This window comes from Solanum dulcamara, chromosome 10 (assembly GCF_947179165.1).
Source record: "Solanum dulcamara chromosome 10, daSolDulc1.2, whole genome shotgun sequence".
Lineage (NCBI taxonomy): Eukaryota > Viridiplantae > Streptophyta > Magnoliopsida > Solanales > Solanaceae > Solanum > Solanum dulcamara.
In genome coordinates, this window is record NC_077246.1 from 38,298,889 (window position 1) to 38,317,455 (window position 18,567).

General features: G+C 37.4%; 1 protein-coding gene across 1 annotated transcript; it reads left to right on the top strand.

The window, feature by feature from the left end:
* The first annotated feature begins 13,580 nt into the window (after window positions 1–13,580).
* Window positions 13,581–15,118, top strand: LOC129869754 (uncharacterized). Its single transcript, XM_055944379.1, has 4 exons — window positions 13,581–13,933; window positions 14,256–14,373; window positions 14,434–14,749; window positions 14,901–15,118. The coding sequence occupies exons 1-4, from the start codon at window positions 13,581–13,583 to the stop codon at window positions 15,116–15,118; spliced, it is 1,005 nt and encodes a 334-aa protein (XP_055800354.1).
* Window positions 15,119–18,567: the final 3,449 nt, after the last annotated feature.

Below are 18,567 nucleotides of genomic sequence, written 5' to 3' on the forward strand. Positions count from 1 at the left end.
AATGATCTCCTCTATGATTTCAAATCTATGATCATGATTATGATTTATGTAATTATGATTTCTATGATATGCATGCATTCCGTAGGATTTGACTTAGAACCAAGTGGACTTGAGGTGGGGGGCCTACCAAAGGCCCTAGTAGCAACCTCATGTCTCATAAATTACGTTCCACTATAGGATTTCCTTATTTGGCCTAGCTAGTAGATCCACATATGTCGTATGCATGACCCACCTAGCGGGGTAGAATCTACCCTGGTAAGTAGATTTCTCTTGTTCTTCATTGCATGGAGAGACAACGGGATTCCATGTTATGGCTTGCATGGTCTTATTATCGGTTATGGATCTTATCCCATATATGTATGGTCCTTTTATGTTTTAAATGAATAATTCGATCTTTTACATTACATAATACTCTTATGGTTTATTAGGCATTGATTCTTCTTAAAAACTACTTATAATTTTTACTAGTTCTCCTATCATGCTATTTAAAATGGTCATTTGTACAAATATGGTTTTCTATGCATTGCATTTCCTATATACTTAGTACATTCCAATGTATTGATGCACACTTTTTACATTGTCTCATAATATAGGGGTTGAGGTTGAAGATCATATTCCTCTACGTGGCTAGTTGAGCTTTCCTTTCAGTAGTGTTTATGATGAGTCCTCATCTATCAGGGACTATTCATTGAGTTGGTTGATAATTTTCAAAGACCTTTTTTATGTTTTATATTGAGGGTGAGGTAAGGACATATCTTAGCCCCTGCCTATGTTAATGAGTAAAGCCATCTAGTTGGACAAATATTTCGAATCTATGTAGTCATGTGACATTCCTCAATTTTTGTTAATGGTTTAGACTCAATGTTTCTGCTTTTACTTTATCTTATGTATGCTTATGATATGTACAAGAGGCTTGGTTGGATCCCTTCGGGGGTTCGATCGCCATGTTATGACTAGGCCCTAGGTCGCGTCGTGATAATTTCTCAGACCATGCAGGATGAGTTCTCTTAATTAATCGTAGGGACTTCTATGATTCGTAAGGAGGAGTCGTAGGGTTAGTTTTGACAAAATTTTAAGGGGGCATTTTAGTCTTTTCCCATATTTTAACATCAAAGTGTGGTCATTTTGAGTACTGAATTGACCATATCTAAGGACCGTAAAATATCCCAAACACCTCATTCTCACACTTAGCCCCAAATTCACAAAACCCTTTACCTCCAAGTTCCTCCCAAGGTCCTATTCATTTCAAGCAAAGTCTAGGGTTTCTTTAAAGATCTTCAAGTCTCCATTTTCAAAGCTTCATTATGGCCTTAATCTCCATGGTATGTAGGTCTCATTTATGGGATCTTTCACTCACGAATCCCAAGTATTTTTCTAAACCTAGCAACTCAATTCCAAGTGTAGATTTTATAGGTTTTCATATTATGATTTCAAATGTATAGATTCTTGAATATTTGAAGTATATTCACCTTTCTTAGTTTACATTAGTCTTTAATTGCATGAAATTGATGATATTTAGTAAAGGTCCATATATGAAGGCATAAAGGGAGTTTTAAACTGTATTGGTGGGTTGTTGTAAAGTTGTCTTGATTGATGCATTCCATTACTTTCATGCATGCTAGCATTGATTGAAATAATTTGAAAGTTGATTGAATAAGAACCCATCTAGGTTCACTATTTTTCAATGAAGTTTGAATTGAAAGCTTTGACTCCAAAATGAATGTTTATGAAAGCAATGTCTGATCAAAAGAGTCTTATGAAATGAAAGAATGATAAAATGATGCGTTCCACTTATGAAAGGTTAATTCTCACTTATGTGAATCAAAGAAGAGCTTAGTGAGTTATTCTACCTAATGATGTTTTAATGATCTAAAGCTATATAAATGTTTATGCTCTTATGCTGTATTAAAATATTCTGTGGGATTGGCTTAGTTCTACCAAAAAAGTAGTCTCCCCATGCCAACATAGGGGGTTATATTGGACTCCATGTTATAGCTCGCATGATCTTAAATATTTGATATGGTCATTCTTCTACAAATGAACATTTCAAAAGTTATTTACTTGATTGATCATGCATGCATTGCACTACATTCTATAGTATGTTAATGTTCTAATGTCTCTTTAACTTTAATGCATGCCTACATGCTTACTACTTTTAAAGTACTAACACATACTCTTTTTCCTATATGATATCACCATGTATGGACCGGCGTTGCTCCATATTCACATCCATGTAGCTAGTTAATTCATTGAAGGATACCTATTTTTTGGGTTTCTATGTTTTAGGAACTATATTCCTTTCTTGTCTAGCTTTTAATATGTACAGACTCTTGAATACATTTCATGGTACTTATTTCTATTTGTTTTAGGGTGAGGTAGGGATATATCTTAGACCCTACAATTTTAGAGATTGTAGTGGTATTGTTGGACAAATGGATGTTGATATAAAGATTGTGATTGACTCTTATTCTATGTTATTTTTCGTAGTCCCATTATCCCTTTTTTATGCTAATTATTTCAAGTCAGTACCTATGAAAATCAAATGAATACTAAGAGGCTCCAGTGAGGTACTTCCTGGTGTCTTATTCGCCGTGTAACGTCTAGGCCATAGGTTTGGGTCATGAAAAACATTGTATCAGAGCTAGAGATTTTGAATGGTTCTTTGAGTCCAACATACTATATCAAATAGGGTCTCTTTCATAATTGTGAAATGCGCTACAACTATGAATAGGTGACTATGAGACATTTAGGAAAGTCTTCACATCTTTCATGATTCATGTCTTGCTCTAAACTATCGTAAGACTTCTTTTAACTAACATACCATTTTGTGTCTTTTATATTATGCCTCCAAGAATGGAAAATCCACCTAGAGCAAGAGTTGAAGATGAATACCGAGCTTCTCCAATTCCCGAAGCTCCATATCATGAGGAAGGAGTGACACATGCAGAATTTTGGAATATTATTACTTTGTTAGCCCAAGTCATAGCCAACCAAACTAACCAAGGCATTATTCATCCTCCTCCTCCTCAAATACCTACTTTAGCTTCTAGGATTTTAGACTTTAAAAGGATGAATCTACCCGTGTTTGATGTAACTAAATTACATGAGGACCCTATAGAATTCATTCAGGAGGTCTATTAGATTGTGGCTATCATTAGTGTGCCTCACATGAAAAAGCTAAGCTAGTGGCCCAAAAGCTGAATGGTATGGGAAGGTTAAGGTATGAGCAATAGTTTGTTTAGAGGGGTCAAGATATAAAGCCTATAGAATGGGAAGAATTCAAGAGAGCCTCTCTAGACCACTTTTTTCCTTTGGAGCTAAGGGAGGCAAAGATTTAAGAGTTCATTAATCTTCATGAACATAGCATTAGTGTGAGGGAATATTCCCTCAAAATCACCAAATTATCTAAGTATGCTCCTTTCATGGTATCCTACTTAAGGGAAAGTATAAGCAAGTTCATCTCGGGTATTTCTAGTTCGGTTTCCAAGGAGTGCAAGATGGCCATGTTGGTCAAAGAGATGGACATCTCCTGACTTATGATAATGCAAAACAAATTAAAGAAGAGAAGTTGAGGGAGAGGTCGAGAGGGTTCAAGAAGGCTAGATTTGATGGTGGAGGTCTCAATCCTCAAGGGCCTAGTTATAGTTATAGTGGAAAGGGACAAGGTGGGCAATAATTTATGGGACAAGGCTCCACTAATGCACCTCATCCAAGGTTCAACAAGTAAAAAGGTGCTAACCTTATAGTTCCAAGATATAATGTTGGTGCTCAAGCTCTACCCGCTTGCAAGAAGTTTGGAAAGACTCACAAAAGGGAATGCATAGCATGCTCCAATACATGCGTCATGTATGGTAAATTGGGTCACCAAGCTAGAGATTATAGAGGGGGTGGTGTTAGGCCTCAAGGCCAAATTTCTCATGCTCAACAAGCTTAATTAAGTGGCCAATGCACCAACTACTTTTATGTCATGAAGGTAGACAAGAGATTGAGGAGGCACCAAATGTTTTTACCAATATGTTAAAGGTCTTTGCTTTTGATTTCTATGCATTATTAGATCCACCCCTAATAGTGAATCGATTGTTTCCAGAAAGGTTTGTAGGAGTTGTCCCATGTCTATCTTGCATAAAGTTGTTCATTGTGATCTCATTGAGCTTGGCTTGGTTGATTTTGATGTTATTTTTCGGATAGATTGGTTGCATGCCTTTTATGCTTTAGTATATTGTAGAACTCGTAGAGTCAAGTTTCAATTCCCAAATAAGTCTATTCATGAATGAAAGTGTCATGATTCGTTGGTTAAGGGTAAGTTCCTTTCTTGTCTTAAGGCCCGAAAGTTGATTGCTAAGGGTTTCATCTACAACATCATGAGGGTAAGGGATGTCAAATCCAAAGGTCCTTCTCTTGAGTTAGTTCCCGTGATTAATGAGTTTCCCAATATCTTTCTCGATGATCTTCCCGATCTCCAGCCTAAAAGGGAAGATGATTTTGGTATCGATCTTCTCCCCAATACCCAACCTATCTGTATTCCTTCCTATCGAAGGGTCTTAGCAGAATTAAAGGAGTTAAAGGAAAAATTAAAGGACTTGTTGGAGAGATTTATAAGGCCAAATATTTCACCATCAGGTAATCCCATATTATTTGTAAGGACGAAGGATGGATTTCTTCTAACGTGCATAGACTACCATTAATTGAACAAGGTGACTATTAAGAACAAGTACCCAATCCCTAGGATAGATGATTTGTTTGACCAATTGCAAGGGACAAGTCATTTCTCTATGATTGATCCCTAGTCTAGCTATCATCAGTTAAGGGTAAGGGAGTATGACATTCCTAAGATGGAATTTCGACCACAGTATGGTAATTTTGAGTTTTTGGTGATATCGTTTGGATTGACAAATGCACCGGTTGTGTTTATAGACCTAATTGATAAGATGTTTAAACCCTACCTTGATATATTTGTGGTGGTATTTATTAATGATATCTTCATTTACTTTAGGAGTGAGGAAAAACATAAAAATCACTTGAGAGTTGTGCTTAAAACCATGATAGATAAGCAATTGTTTGCCAAGTTTAGAAAATATGAGTTTTGGTTGAAAGAGGTGAAGTTTCTTGGTCACATAGTGTTAGATGATGGGATCAATATTGATCCTAAGAAAATAGAGGCAGTGAGGAATTGTCCTAGACCACTGTCTCCTCCAGACATGAGGAGCTTCTTGGGGCTAGTCGGGTATTATAGAAGGTTCTTTGAAGGGTTCTTTTATCTTTCATCTACTATGATGAAGTTGACTTAAAAGAAGGCAAAGATCCTATGGACTAATGCGTGTGTAAAGATTTTCCAAACATTGAAAGATTGACTTACCTCCACTCCTACTTTGAAACTACCAGAGGGATTTGAAGGGTTCGTGGTGTATTTTGATGCTTCAAGGATTGGTTTAGGTTTTGTCTTAATGTAAAATGCCAAGGCTATAACCAATGCTTCTAGGAAATTGAATGTGTACGAGCATAACTACCTTACCCATGATCTTGAGTTAGCGGCCATTGTTTTGGATTTAAAGATTTTGCGGAACTACCTCTATGGGGTACATGTAGATGTGTTCATCGATAACAAAAGTCTCCAATATATGTTCACTCAAAAGGACCTCAATCTTAGGCAAAGGAGGTGGCTGGAACTCTTTAAAGACTATTACATGAGTGTGCATTATCATTTGGATAAACAAAACATGTTGTCGATGTACTTAGTAGCATGTCTATGGGGAGTATGGCCTATGTTGATGAAGGGAATAGGGAGTGGTTGAAGGTTGTTAATCATTTTCCTATATTTGGGGTGAAGTTGAATGATTCCACAAATAGTGGTGTATTTTTTCATAATGGGTCCGAATCATCTTTGATAGTTGATGTTAAGTCAAAATAAGACCTTGATCTGACATTGGTAAAGTTAAAGAAATTGGTGGAAGAAAAGAAAGTAGAAGTGTTTTCAAAAGGGGGGAAAAGGGTACTTCTCTACCAAGGTCGATTATGTGTTCCATATGTGGATGTCCTAAGGAGTTTGATCTTGAAAGAGGCTTATAATTCTTCATATTCTATTCACCCCTATTCGACTAAAATTTGTCGAGACTTAAAAGAGTTGCATTGGTGGGGTATCATGAAGAAGGACATAGAAAGGTTTATGGCCGAATGCCCAAATTGGCAATAAGTTAAGGATGAACACCAAAGGCCGAGTGGCCTAGCACAAGACATTTAAATTCCCACTTGGAAGTGGGAAGATGTGAATGTAGTGTGTTTGCCTCATACTCAGAAACATCATGACTTGATTCAGGTGATCGTTGATAGAATGAGAAAGTCATCTCACTTTTTACTGGTCAAGAAATCTTATAGTGCTGAGGATTATGCTAAGTTGTATATTCGGGAGTTGGTAAGGTTACATGGTATGCCTTTGTTAATTATTTTGGATCATGGTACCCAATTCACTTCTAATATTTATAGATCATTTCAAAGGGGTCTTGGTATCAAAGTGACGTTAAGTATCACATTCCATTCTCAAACTGACAGGCAATCTAATTAAATGATTCAAACACTAGAGGTTATGTTAAGTACTTATGTGTTGGAGTTAAAGAGGTATGGGGATGATCACTTACCACTTATTGAGTTCTCCTATAATAAGAGCTATCACTTAAGTATAGACATGGAACTATTTGAGGCTTTATATGAGAGATGATGTAGGTCTCTAGTTGGTTGGTTCGAAGTTGGTGAGATGACCTTGTTGGGTCCTAATTTGGTGCTTGATGCTTTGGAAAAGGTGAGAGCCATTAGAGAAAGGTTGAATATGGCTCAAGGTCCCCAAAAGTCCTATTTTGATATAAGGTGAAGAGATCTTGAGTTCAATGTAGATGATTGGGTATACTTGAAGGTTTCACCTATGAAGGGTGTAGTTTCATTTCGTAAAAAGGCAAGCTAAGTTGTAGATATGTAAGGTTGTATAACATCTTGAGACGTGTTGGAAAAGTTGCTTATGATTTGGAGTTGCCTTCGTAAATGTCCATGGTTTATTCGGTGTTCCACGTGTCTACGTTGAGGAATTGTAATGCTGATCCTCATTCCATTGTCCCATGGAAGTAGTGACTATTGAAGAAAACTTTTATTATGAAGAGGTCCCGGTTAAAATTTTGGACCGACAAGTTAAGAGATTGAGGAATAAGGAAGTCGCATCCATCAAATTCATTTAGAGAAATCAACAAGTTGAAAGCGCTACATGGGAAGTCAAAGTGGAGATGATTAAGAGATAACCTCATCTCTTTCTTTCCACTCAAGCCTAAGGTGTTATAACCCGTATTTTGCACATTTGGACATTTTGGGATAATTGTAACAAGTTAAGGATAATGCTATGTTTTGATCTTGTTTGATACATAAGTTGGTTATGAAAATTTTTGATGTGGAAATATTAGAAAAGGTTAAGGGCAAAATTGGAATTTCACATAAGTGGTTATGAAATTTTGAATTTGGAAATATTAAAAAAGGCCAAGGGAAAAAATGGGATTTTTTTTAAAAAAAACTTAGTTCATGAATTACCTAAAAAAAAGATATATGGACTAAATGATTAAGCTTGGAATTTTTGGAGAAAAAAAAGACTAGAGAGGCCCAACCATAAGGAGTGACGATGGTCCAAAAAAAATACAACCCAAGCCCAAGTAATTCATCCATGTGATGAATTAATAAAAGGGCCATTTAAATCATAACGTGGTGGAGTTATTTCGTACCTGATTTTCTTCTAGTACTTCCACTAATTCAAGGGTCCTCTATAACGTGGTGGAGTTATTTCGTAATATCGGGTGCTTGTTTCATCAATTTAGCACCTTGGTCAAGTGATAAGTTAGGAGGAAAAGGTAAGAATTAATTCTTTTTTAATATGTTATGAAGGTTTGTTTATGTTTTAGTATGTAGAGATGGGTAGAAGTTATGGAAATATGGGAGGTTGCATGGTGGGTGTTCATAGGTGTATATAGCTGTATGCATGTGTTATGGTATAGGCAAGATGAATTAAATTTTATGTGGTATTCTAGTAGTAGTATTGTGGATTTTATATTTGAAATAGAAGTGGAATGAATTTGGTTGAAGTTTGAAATGTGGGGTAGGGTAATGAGATGGAAATGAATTAATTTTGTTTAGTATGTTAGTTGTGTTGTTGTGATCCTTATAATATAAATGAAGGTTAAATGGTTTAAGTCGGCATTGAAATAGATTATAGGGAGTTATGTCATTTTAGCATGATTATATGATATTATGGAAATGAAGTTGTTGAAGTGTTGATTGTTGTTGTTGATTATGATTTTGAAAGTAGAAAATGCGCCACGATAGTTTTGTTGCAAATATAGAGATTTCGGGTGAAATATGCAAATTGGTGAATATTGTATAGGTTGCTTGGAATATTCTTGTCCTATGTTTAAATAAGCTTAAATTAATATATAAACATAAAAATATTGGTATTGAGTTGAAAGTGCAAAGTTTGATTGGAAGTTGTTGCACTATTTAGAAAAGAAGACAATTTATGTTATAATGCATTTCAAATCGATTGTTGATGTTGTTAGTATTTTTGTTGGTATGGTTGTTGACATTTTGGCCGAGTTGAAATCTACGGGATGTTTTATGTATAGGGGAGATGCTGCCCAATGTTTTTGTAGACAAGTATTGGTTAAGATTGAATTCTTAAAGACTTATAGTTACTATTTGGTAAATGTGACCAATTGTAGGTTTGGAGGACACTGGATTTGAATTTGGACAAGCGTAAAAGGACAATAAGGTATGTAAATCTTTACCTTTCCTTCTCTTGGAATGTCTTGGGTGTAATAGATTTCGATAAGAGCCTCAGAATCGACGCCTAAATTTGTCCTTTTTCCATTCAGTAGAATTGAATTAAATACTTATGAATAGTTTGGAAAAATTGTCTAAACATGTAGAACTTGCACAAATAGGACCCGACTACCCTAAAACTCTTATAAGTAATGTCATAAAGTCTGATGCACGTAAATTATGTACGCCACCTCTTTTGGACCGAGATGGGCCCACTATTCCCGAACTTTTCTTTGTTATTCCCTTTGACTTATGCTGGGTAGAATTCAAAGGAAACTCCTTGCTACTCTTCCAAATATTAAATGAAGGTTATTTTAATTATTCCATTGAGCCCCATAATATATTATGAAATATAGAAATGATTTCAGAAAGACTATTTAGACGTAGACCATCGTGACATCTGAAAGATATGCACAATGATTATCGCTCAATTTCTATTATATAATTTTTCATCGGAGTTATGCTATCGAGTCTCTGTAAATGTTTTGTATTTCATATTGCATTTAATTTCTTACTACTCCACTCGTGGATGCCTCAATGCTTCCTCCACTGAGCCCGGGCTAGGATATGTTATCAAGCGTACTTCTCTGCAATGTTCGTTGTGTCCCGATGTGAGGGGGCAGGTATGACATGTACATGGGTTGTGGAGTATGTTGTGCCATGTACACTTATGCTGGGGTCTGATAATATGATATGATATGATATGGCCATCTGATATGATATGACATGTCATGAACATATTCCCTAGTTTTGAGTATTATGTGCTGTGGCGCCATCGATGGGGTGGCAACCACGTCTTGTTCACCGAGTCCCATAAAGGCGGACGTATATGGCATATATTTTTCTGCATGCATTATCTGTGTTTGTGATAAATATTTTGATATTGTGGACATTTCGCTCATTTTCTGCACAGGCTGTTCGGGTTATGGCTTTATTTATAAGCGTTCATGCTTTACATATTCGGTATATTTTCTGTATTGACCCTCTATCTTCGAGGGCTACGTTACATGCCTGCAGGTATAGACGCTCGGTTTGCCAACCCATTTGCTTAGGACATCCACCCTGTTGCTCGGCAGTGTTCCTTTATCTAGAGCCCATATTTTGGTACTAACTTTTTTGTTGTATATTTGTATATGTTGGTCAGGGGTACGATGGGGCCTTATTCCATCCTATGACTACGCTATCATTTTGTAAAGGTCTGTAGAGGTTTGTTGTGGGTTTTTTATATGGTCTGTGTTTTTGTATTTTATGATGGCCTTACTGGCTTCCATGTACTATATTTTTTTAGCAACTTTATGTAACTTCCATATTTGTTTATTCCACTAATATGCTAATTTGGGCCAAGGGTACGTATGGGTGTCCAATTTGGGCACTAGTCGCGGTCTATGGGGTTGGGTCATGAAAAAAAGTGGTATTAGAGCTATTCTGTCCTTGGAATATCTATAGACCATTTCTAGTAGAGTCTTGTTTATCAGTGTGTTGTGCACCATATCTATAAAAAGGAGGCTACAAGATATTTAGGATGTTATCTTTCTTTCTTGTCTTAGATCGTGCGATAGAGCTATATTATTAGGATGATTTTTCCTTAACGAAATGAATTGTTATGGTTTTCAGTAATGCCTCCGAAGAAACGACGGCTGCCCAGAAGGGTAAATCAGCAGCGCCTGATGAGGCTAGTCAGGCCCACAGAGTTACCAAGGCCCGACCTTAGTGTCATCAGGAGACTATACCCCCGACAGCCAGCTCGGTGACACCGCCAGTGTCAGAGAAGATTAGGGCCGCCCCAGGTGCAGATTAGAGGGCAACTTTATAACCTGTTTTCAGAGCCCCAGCACCCGAGCCTCTAGCTCTATGCCAGGTGCTGAGGACAGGGCTATACGAGATGCGGTCCAGCTACTAACTAGATTAGTGGCAGGTCAGGAGCACAGACGTAGTTTAAGCAAAGATCAGGTACACAAGACAGATAGTTTAAGAGCTCGTGAGTTTCTGACCTGTAATCCTCCAGAGCTCTTTGGGACAAAGCCCGAGGAGGATCCCAAGAGTTCATTAGGGAGATACAACGCACATTACGTCTGATTAAGGCTTCTACGATAGAGTTGGCCTCGTATAGACTTCACAAGGTAGCTATTAACTAGTATGAGTCCTGAGAGTTGTCTAAGGGAAGAGTTTCTTAGCTAACAGTATGGGACGAGTTTATAGAGGCTTTTCTCAGTCATTTCCTGCCTCCTGAGATGCGGAGAAGCAGAGTGGACAGGTTTTTACTATTAAGGCAGCAAGGCCATAGTGTTCGCGAGTATAGTATGGAGTTTGACTCCTTGGCCTGATATGCACCTACTTTGGTAGCTGACATAACTGACAGGACACACAATTATGTGATGGGCCTAGATCGATATCTTGTTAATAGTTGTTTGGTGATGGCTGCCCAACTAGGGATGGACATAGCCCGTGTGCAGGCACATGCTCAGGCCATGGAGGACAGACATAAAGGACACTAGTCCGACCGATATTTTGGCAAGAGTCAACCCAAGAGGGCCAGATCAGCCGAGTATTTTGGAGATTTCTCGAGCAGGACATCCCAGCAGTAGGGTAGCAGACAGCCCACCTAGCCAGCATGGAGTATGCCTTCATAGTCCTCCGGCCGGAGATGAGGTGGCACAGGATATTCGGGAGAAGGTCTGAGCTCCAGGGCTTCCCATTCGTAGTTAGATAGAGTCTCTGGTCAGATGAAGCCACCTAGGCCTTAATGTTCTTATTGTGGTAGATACCATCTTATAGGTTTTTTTTTCTTATGGCCGTCAGGGCCATGCGATGAGAAATTGCCTATTTAAGGGTAATTCGGGTGGTGCAGCTCAACCTACTAGATAATCTTGGGTCATCATCTTCTTCGGTAGCTACACACCCCACAGGGCAGGTGTGTCTACACCAGCAGGCCGCAGTAGAGGCCCTGGCGGGTTCTCTAGTTCTAGCGGTACTTTGAACTGCACTTATGCTTTGTCCACCCGAGAGGATCAAGAGGCATCTCCAGATGTGATCACAGGTATATTGTTGATCTTTTTCTATATTATACATGCATTAATAGATCCAGGCTCTATATTATCGTATATTTCTCCATTGATTGCTGATAAAATTGGGGTAAAACCCAAACTGATAGAATCGTTCGAGGTAGCTACCCCATTAAGGGATTCTATTATAGCAAAGCAGATATAGGAAAATTACTCGATAATTATATATGATCATTGCACTAAGGCAGACCTAATAGAGCTGGAGATGACTGAATTTGATGTGATTATGGGTATGGATTGTCTATCTTCTTATTTGCTAATGTCGACTGTCAATGGAAGGTAGTTCATTTCCAATTTCTAGGAGAATTAGTGATGGAATGGGTAGGTAATACAACATTGCCGAAAGGTAAGTTTATTTCATACCTTAAGGCGAGGAAGATGATCAGAAAAGGCTATATCTATCACCTGGTTCGCATACAAAACTTAAAGGTAGAAGTACCAACTCTCCAGTCGATTCCAATAGTTAATGAATTCCAAGATGTATTTCCAGATGATCTTCCAGGACTTCCTCTAGAGCGGGAGATAGACTTTACTATAGATGTGCTGTTGGATACCCAGTTGATATCTATTCCTCCATATAGAATGACACCTGTAGAATTAAAAGAATTGAAGGAGCAGTTGAAAGACTTACTGGAAAAAGGCTTCATCATACCTAGCACTTGGCCTTTGGGAGCCCTCCCCAGGATTGATGATTTATTTGATCAAGTGCAGGGTGCAAAGTATTTCTCAAAAATAGACTTAAGATTAGGTTATCATCAGGTGTGGGTAAGGGAATCAGTTATTCCGAAGACAACATTCCGGACCCGATATGGCCATTATCAGTTCAAAGTGATGTTTTTTGGTTTGATGAATGCTCCGGCGGTATTCATGCACCTGGTGAATCAGGTATTCAGACCATTCTTGGATATATTTGTGATTATGTTTATTGATGATATTCTGACTTATTCCTGGTAAGAAGAAAAACATGCAGATCATCTAAGAGTGGTACTTGCAGTACTCCGACACTAGAAACTATATACTAAATTTTCTAAATGTGAATTCCTATTAACTTCTGTGATATTTTTGGGACATATTATCGGGGTTGATGGTATTTGGGTAGATACGCAGAAGATCGTGGCCGTAAAGAACTTGTCTAGGCCGACGACACCCATAGAGGTACACAACTTCTTGGGATTAGCAGGATATTATTGGAGATTTGTGGAGAAATTTGCTTTAATTTCTACACCGTTGACAAGATTTACACAGAGGGGAGCCAAATTCCAGTGGACTGATACCTGTGAACTAAGCTTTCAGTTATTGAAAGAGAAGTTAACTACAGCTCTAGTTTTAACTCTTTCTGAGGGACCAAATAGGTATGTTATCTATTGTGATGCTTCGGGCATCGGAATCGGTTGTGTATTAATGCAACATGGCAAAGTTATAGCTTATGCTTCTCGACAGCTTAAAAAGCGTAAAAGAAATTACCCTACTCATGATCTGGAACTAAAAATAGTGATTCACGTTCTTAAGATATGAAGGCACTATTTATAAAGTGTTCATGTGGATATCTATACAAATCACAAGAGTCTCCTGTACATTTTTAAGCAGAGAGAATTGAATTTGCGGTAGAGGAGGTAGCTAGAGTTCTTAAAAGATTATGATGTCGACATTATATATCATCTTGGAAAGGCCAACGTTATGGCAGATGCACTTAGCCATAAGTCCTTAGGTAGCTTGGTTGACGTTCCACCAGAAAAAAAAGAAATAGTTCATGAAAGTGGTCAACTGGCCAGTCTTGGAGTTCGCTTGGCCGAATCTGGAGGTATTAGGGTTTTGGACCAAAAATTTGCTGAATCCTCTATTATAGAAAAAATAAAGCATCATCAATACGAAGATCCTATTTTTGCACAATACCGAGACACAGGTCTTGACAGAGAAAATACCCCATTTAGGATTATATCTGATGGAGTATTATTACACCGGGAGAGGTTTTATGTACCTGATGTTGATGGGCTACGACGACAGGTTATGGGCGAGGCACATTATGCTCGGTATTCTATGCATCCAGGGATAACAAAAATCTACCATGACCTTAGATGTTTATTCTGGTGGGATGGTATGAAAAGAGATATTGCAGAGTTCGTTGCCTAATGTCCAAACTGTGAATAGGTCAAGATTGAAAACCATAAACTGGGTGGATTATTACAGGAGATGGAAATCCCAACGTGGAAGTGGGAGATCATTAATATGGATTTCATTATAGGTTTACCTCGCACTCCACAAAAGTATGATTTGATATGGGTTATTATTTATAGCTTGACTAAATCGGCCCATTTCCTCCCAGTTTGGATTACTTAATCTGTTGAATGCTAGGTTGTATATTAAGGAGATAGTAAATCTCCACAGAGATCCTGTATCCATTATCACCAACAGAGGTGCCCAGTTTACAGCTAATTTCTGGAGATCTTTTCTGGAAGTAGTGGGGACCCAGGTGAGCCTTAGTACAACATTCCATCCTCAGTCTGACAGCTAGGCTGAATGCACTATTCAGACGCTGGAAGATATGCTGCAGACCTATGTTATTGACTTTAGAGGTAACTGGGAAGATCATCTACCACTTGTGGAATTTGCTTATATTAATAGCTATCATTCTAGTATCCAGATGGCCCCGTACGAGGCACTGTATTGTAGAAAATGTAGGTCACCTGTTGGTTGGTTTGATGTTGGTGAGACTAAATTAATTGGCCCTAATCTGATTCAGCAGGCAGTTGATAAGGTGAAGCTTATTCGGAAACAATTATTGGCATCTCAAAGTCGACAAAAAGTGTATAGAGATAACCGGCGTCGACCTTTAGAGTTCCAATTGGGTGAGTGGGTATTCTTGAAAGTGTCATCAATGAAGGGCATCATGAGATTCGACAGGAAAAAGGAAACTTAGTCCGAGGTACATCAGACCTTATTAGATCATCCGTAAAATAGTCAAGGTTGCCTATGTATTGGACTTGCCGACTGATTTAGGAGAAGTACATCTCATATTCCATGTGTCTATGCTTCGCAAATTCATTGGTTACCCTTCCAGAGTATTTCCCGTGAAGGACATTCAGGTGACTGAAGAGCTGTCCTACGAGGAACAGTCGGTGGCTATCTTAGATTGTCAGATAAGGAGATTGCGCACCAAATATGTGTCCTCTGTTAAAGTATTATGGCGCAACAATCACCGAGAAGAAATGACTTAGGAGGCTGAGGAAGAAATAAAGAAGAAGTATCCTCAGTTGTTTTTGGCACCCACAAGTAACCTAAATTCCTTATTTACCTGTGTTGGTCAATCAATAAATTATAGGAAATAGCCGTAAAAAGAAACTCCTCCCTAAGATATTCATAAACCCTATAGGATTAGTTTAACATTCGAGGACAATTGTTCTAAAGGGGGGATGATGTTATAACCCGTATTTTGCATATTTGGACATTAAGGATAATGCTATGTTTTGATCTTGTTTGATACATAAGTTGGTTATGAAAATTTTGGATATGGAAATATTAGAAAAGGTTAAGGGCAAAATTAGAATTTCACATAAGTGGTTATGGAATTTTGGATGTGGAAATATTGGAAAAGGCCATGGGAAAAAATGGGATTTTTTTTAAAAAAAATCTTAGTTCATGAATTACCCAAAAAAATATATATATGCACTAAATAATTGGGCTTGGAATTTTTGGAGAAAAAAAAACAAGAGAGGTCCAACCATAAGGAGTGGCCATGGTCCAAAAAAAAATAATCCAAGCCCAAGTAATTCATCCATATGATGAATTAATAAAAGGGCCATTTAATTCATAAAGTTCTATGGAACTTTCAAGACAAGTTGAGAAGGGAGAAGAACAAATGAAAGAAGAGAAAAAAAAGAGAGAAAACCGGCCAAGCCTAGAAAAATTTTGGTCCTTGAAATCTTGTCCCAAAAATTATTTTCTTCTAGTACTTCCACTAATTCAAGGGTCCTCTATAACGTGGTGGAGTTATTTCAGAAGATAGGGCGCTTGTTTCATTTATTTAGCACCTTGGCAAAGTGAAAAAGTTAGGAGAAAAAGGTAAGAATTAATCCCTTTTAAATATGTTATGAAGGCTTGTTTACATTTTAGTATGTAGATATGGGTAGAAGTTGTGGAAATATGGGAGGTTGCATGATGGGTTTTCATAAGTGTATATAGGTGTATGAATGTGTTATGGTATAGGCAAGATGAATTAAATTTTATGTGGTATTCTAGTAGTAGTATTGTGGATTTTATATTTGAAATGGAAGTGGAATGAATTTGGTTGAAGTTTGAAATGTGGGTAGGTTAATGAGATTGAAATGCATTAAGTTTGTTTAGTATGTTAGTTGTGTTGTGTGATCCTTATAATGTAAATGAAGGTTAAATGGTTTTAGTCGGCATTGAAATGGATTGTAGGGAATTATGTCATTTTAGCATAATTATATGATATTATGGAAATGAAGTTGTTAAAGTATGGGTTACTGTTGTTGATTATGAATTTAAAAGTAGAAAATGCGCCGCGATAGTTTTATTGCATCTATAGACATTTCGGGTGAAATATGGAAATTGGTGAATATTGTATAGGTTGCTTGGAATATTCTTGGCCTATGTTTAAATGAGCTTAAATTAATATATGAACATGAAAATATTGGTATTGAGTCGAAAGTCCAATGTTGGATTGAAAGTTGTTGCACTATTTAGAAAAGAAGAGAATTTATATTATGATGCATTTCAAATCGATTGTTGATGTTATTGGTATTGTTGTTGGTATGGTTGTTGACATTTTGGCCGAGTTGAAATCTCCGGGATGTTTTATGTATAGGGGAGATGCTGCCCAATGCTTTTGTAGACAAGTATTGGTTAAGATTGAATTCTTAAAGCCTTATAGTTACTATTTGGTAAATGTGACCAATTGTAGGTTTGGAGGACACGGGATTTGAATTTGGACAAGCGTAAAACGATAATAAGGTATGTAAAACTTTACCTTTACTTCTCTTGGAATTTCATAGGTGTAATTGGTTTGGATACGAGCCTCGGGGACGACTGTACTCTTCTGAATCGACGCCTAAATTTGTCCTTTTTCCATTCAGTAGAATTGAATTAAATAGTTATGAACAATTTGAAAAAATTGTCTAAATATGTAGAACTTGCACAAATAGGATCCGACTACCTTAAAACTCTTATAAGTAACGTCATAAACTCTGACGCACGTAAATAGTGTACGCCACCTCATTTGGACCGAGATGGGCCTACTATTCCCAAACTCTTCTTTGTTATTCCCTTTGACTTATGTTGGGTAGAACTCAAAGGAAACTCCTTTCTACTCTTCCAAATATTAAACGAATGTTATTTTAATTATTCTATTGAGCCCCATAATATATTTTGAAATATGAAAACGATTTCAGAAAGACTATTTTGTCATAGACCATCGTGACATCTGAAAGATATGCACAATGATTATCGCTCAATTCTCTTATATGATTTTTGATCGGAGTTATGCTATCGAGTATATATAATTTTGTTGTATTTTATATTGTATTTAGTTTCTCACTACTCCACTCGTGGATGCCTCAATGTTTCCTCCACTAAGCTCGGTCCAGGATATGTTATCAAGCGTACTTCTCTACATTGTTCGCCGTGTCCTGATGTGAAGGAGAAGGTATGACATGTACATGGGTTGTGGAGTATACTGTGCCATATACACTTATGTTGGGGTTTGATGATATGATATGATATTTTCATCTGATATGATATGATATGTCACAGAGATATTCCCTACTTTGGAGTATGGTGTGCTGTGGCGCCAGTGACGAGGTGGCGACCACGTTTTGTTCACCAAGTCCCATAAAGGGGGTCGGATATGGCATATATTTTTCTGCATGCATTATCTATGTTTGTGATAAACATTTTGATATTTTGGACATTTTATTCATTTTATGCACAGGCTATTCGGGTTATGGCTTTATTTATTAATGTTCATACTTTACATATTCGATACATTTTACGTACTGACCCCTGTCTTGGGGGCTGCATTACATGCCTGCAGGTACAAACGCTCAGTTTGCCAACCCACTTGCTTAGGACATCCACTCTGTTATTCGGCAGTGCTCCTTTATTTGGAGCCTATATTTTGGTACTAACTTTTATATTGTATATTTGTTCGTGTTGGTCAGGGGTACAATGCGTCCCTATCCCATCCTATGACTAGGCTATTATTCTGTAGAGTTTTGTAGAGGTTTGTTGTGGGTTCTGTTTATGGTCTGGGTTTTTTTATTCCATGACGGCCTTACTGGCTTCCGTACACTATATCTATTTAGAAACTTTATGTGACTTCCATATTTATTTATTCTGCTAATATGCTAATTTGGGCTAAGGGTACGTATGGGTGTCCTATTTGGGCACTAGTCGCAGCGTACGAGGTTGGGTCATGACATAAGGTACTAGGTTATTCATGCTCAAATTGTTTAAGACTCCTATGTTTCAGTTTTTTCTAAGTCTTCATATGCATGCACGTTCATGAAGTTGAAATTTTAAAGTCATGTTTTATGTTGAGTTTAAAGATCTCATGTTCTATGCACTTTAAAGTGTCATTATATTCATGTTGGGTTACTCTTACTCATTCTGTATCCTTTCTATACTAGTAGAATCTCATTCGAGTACA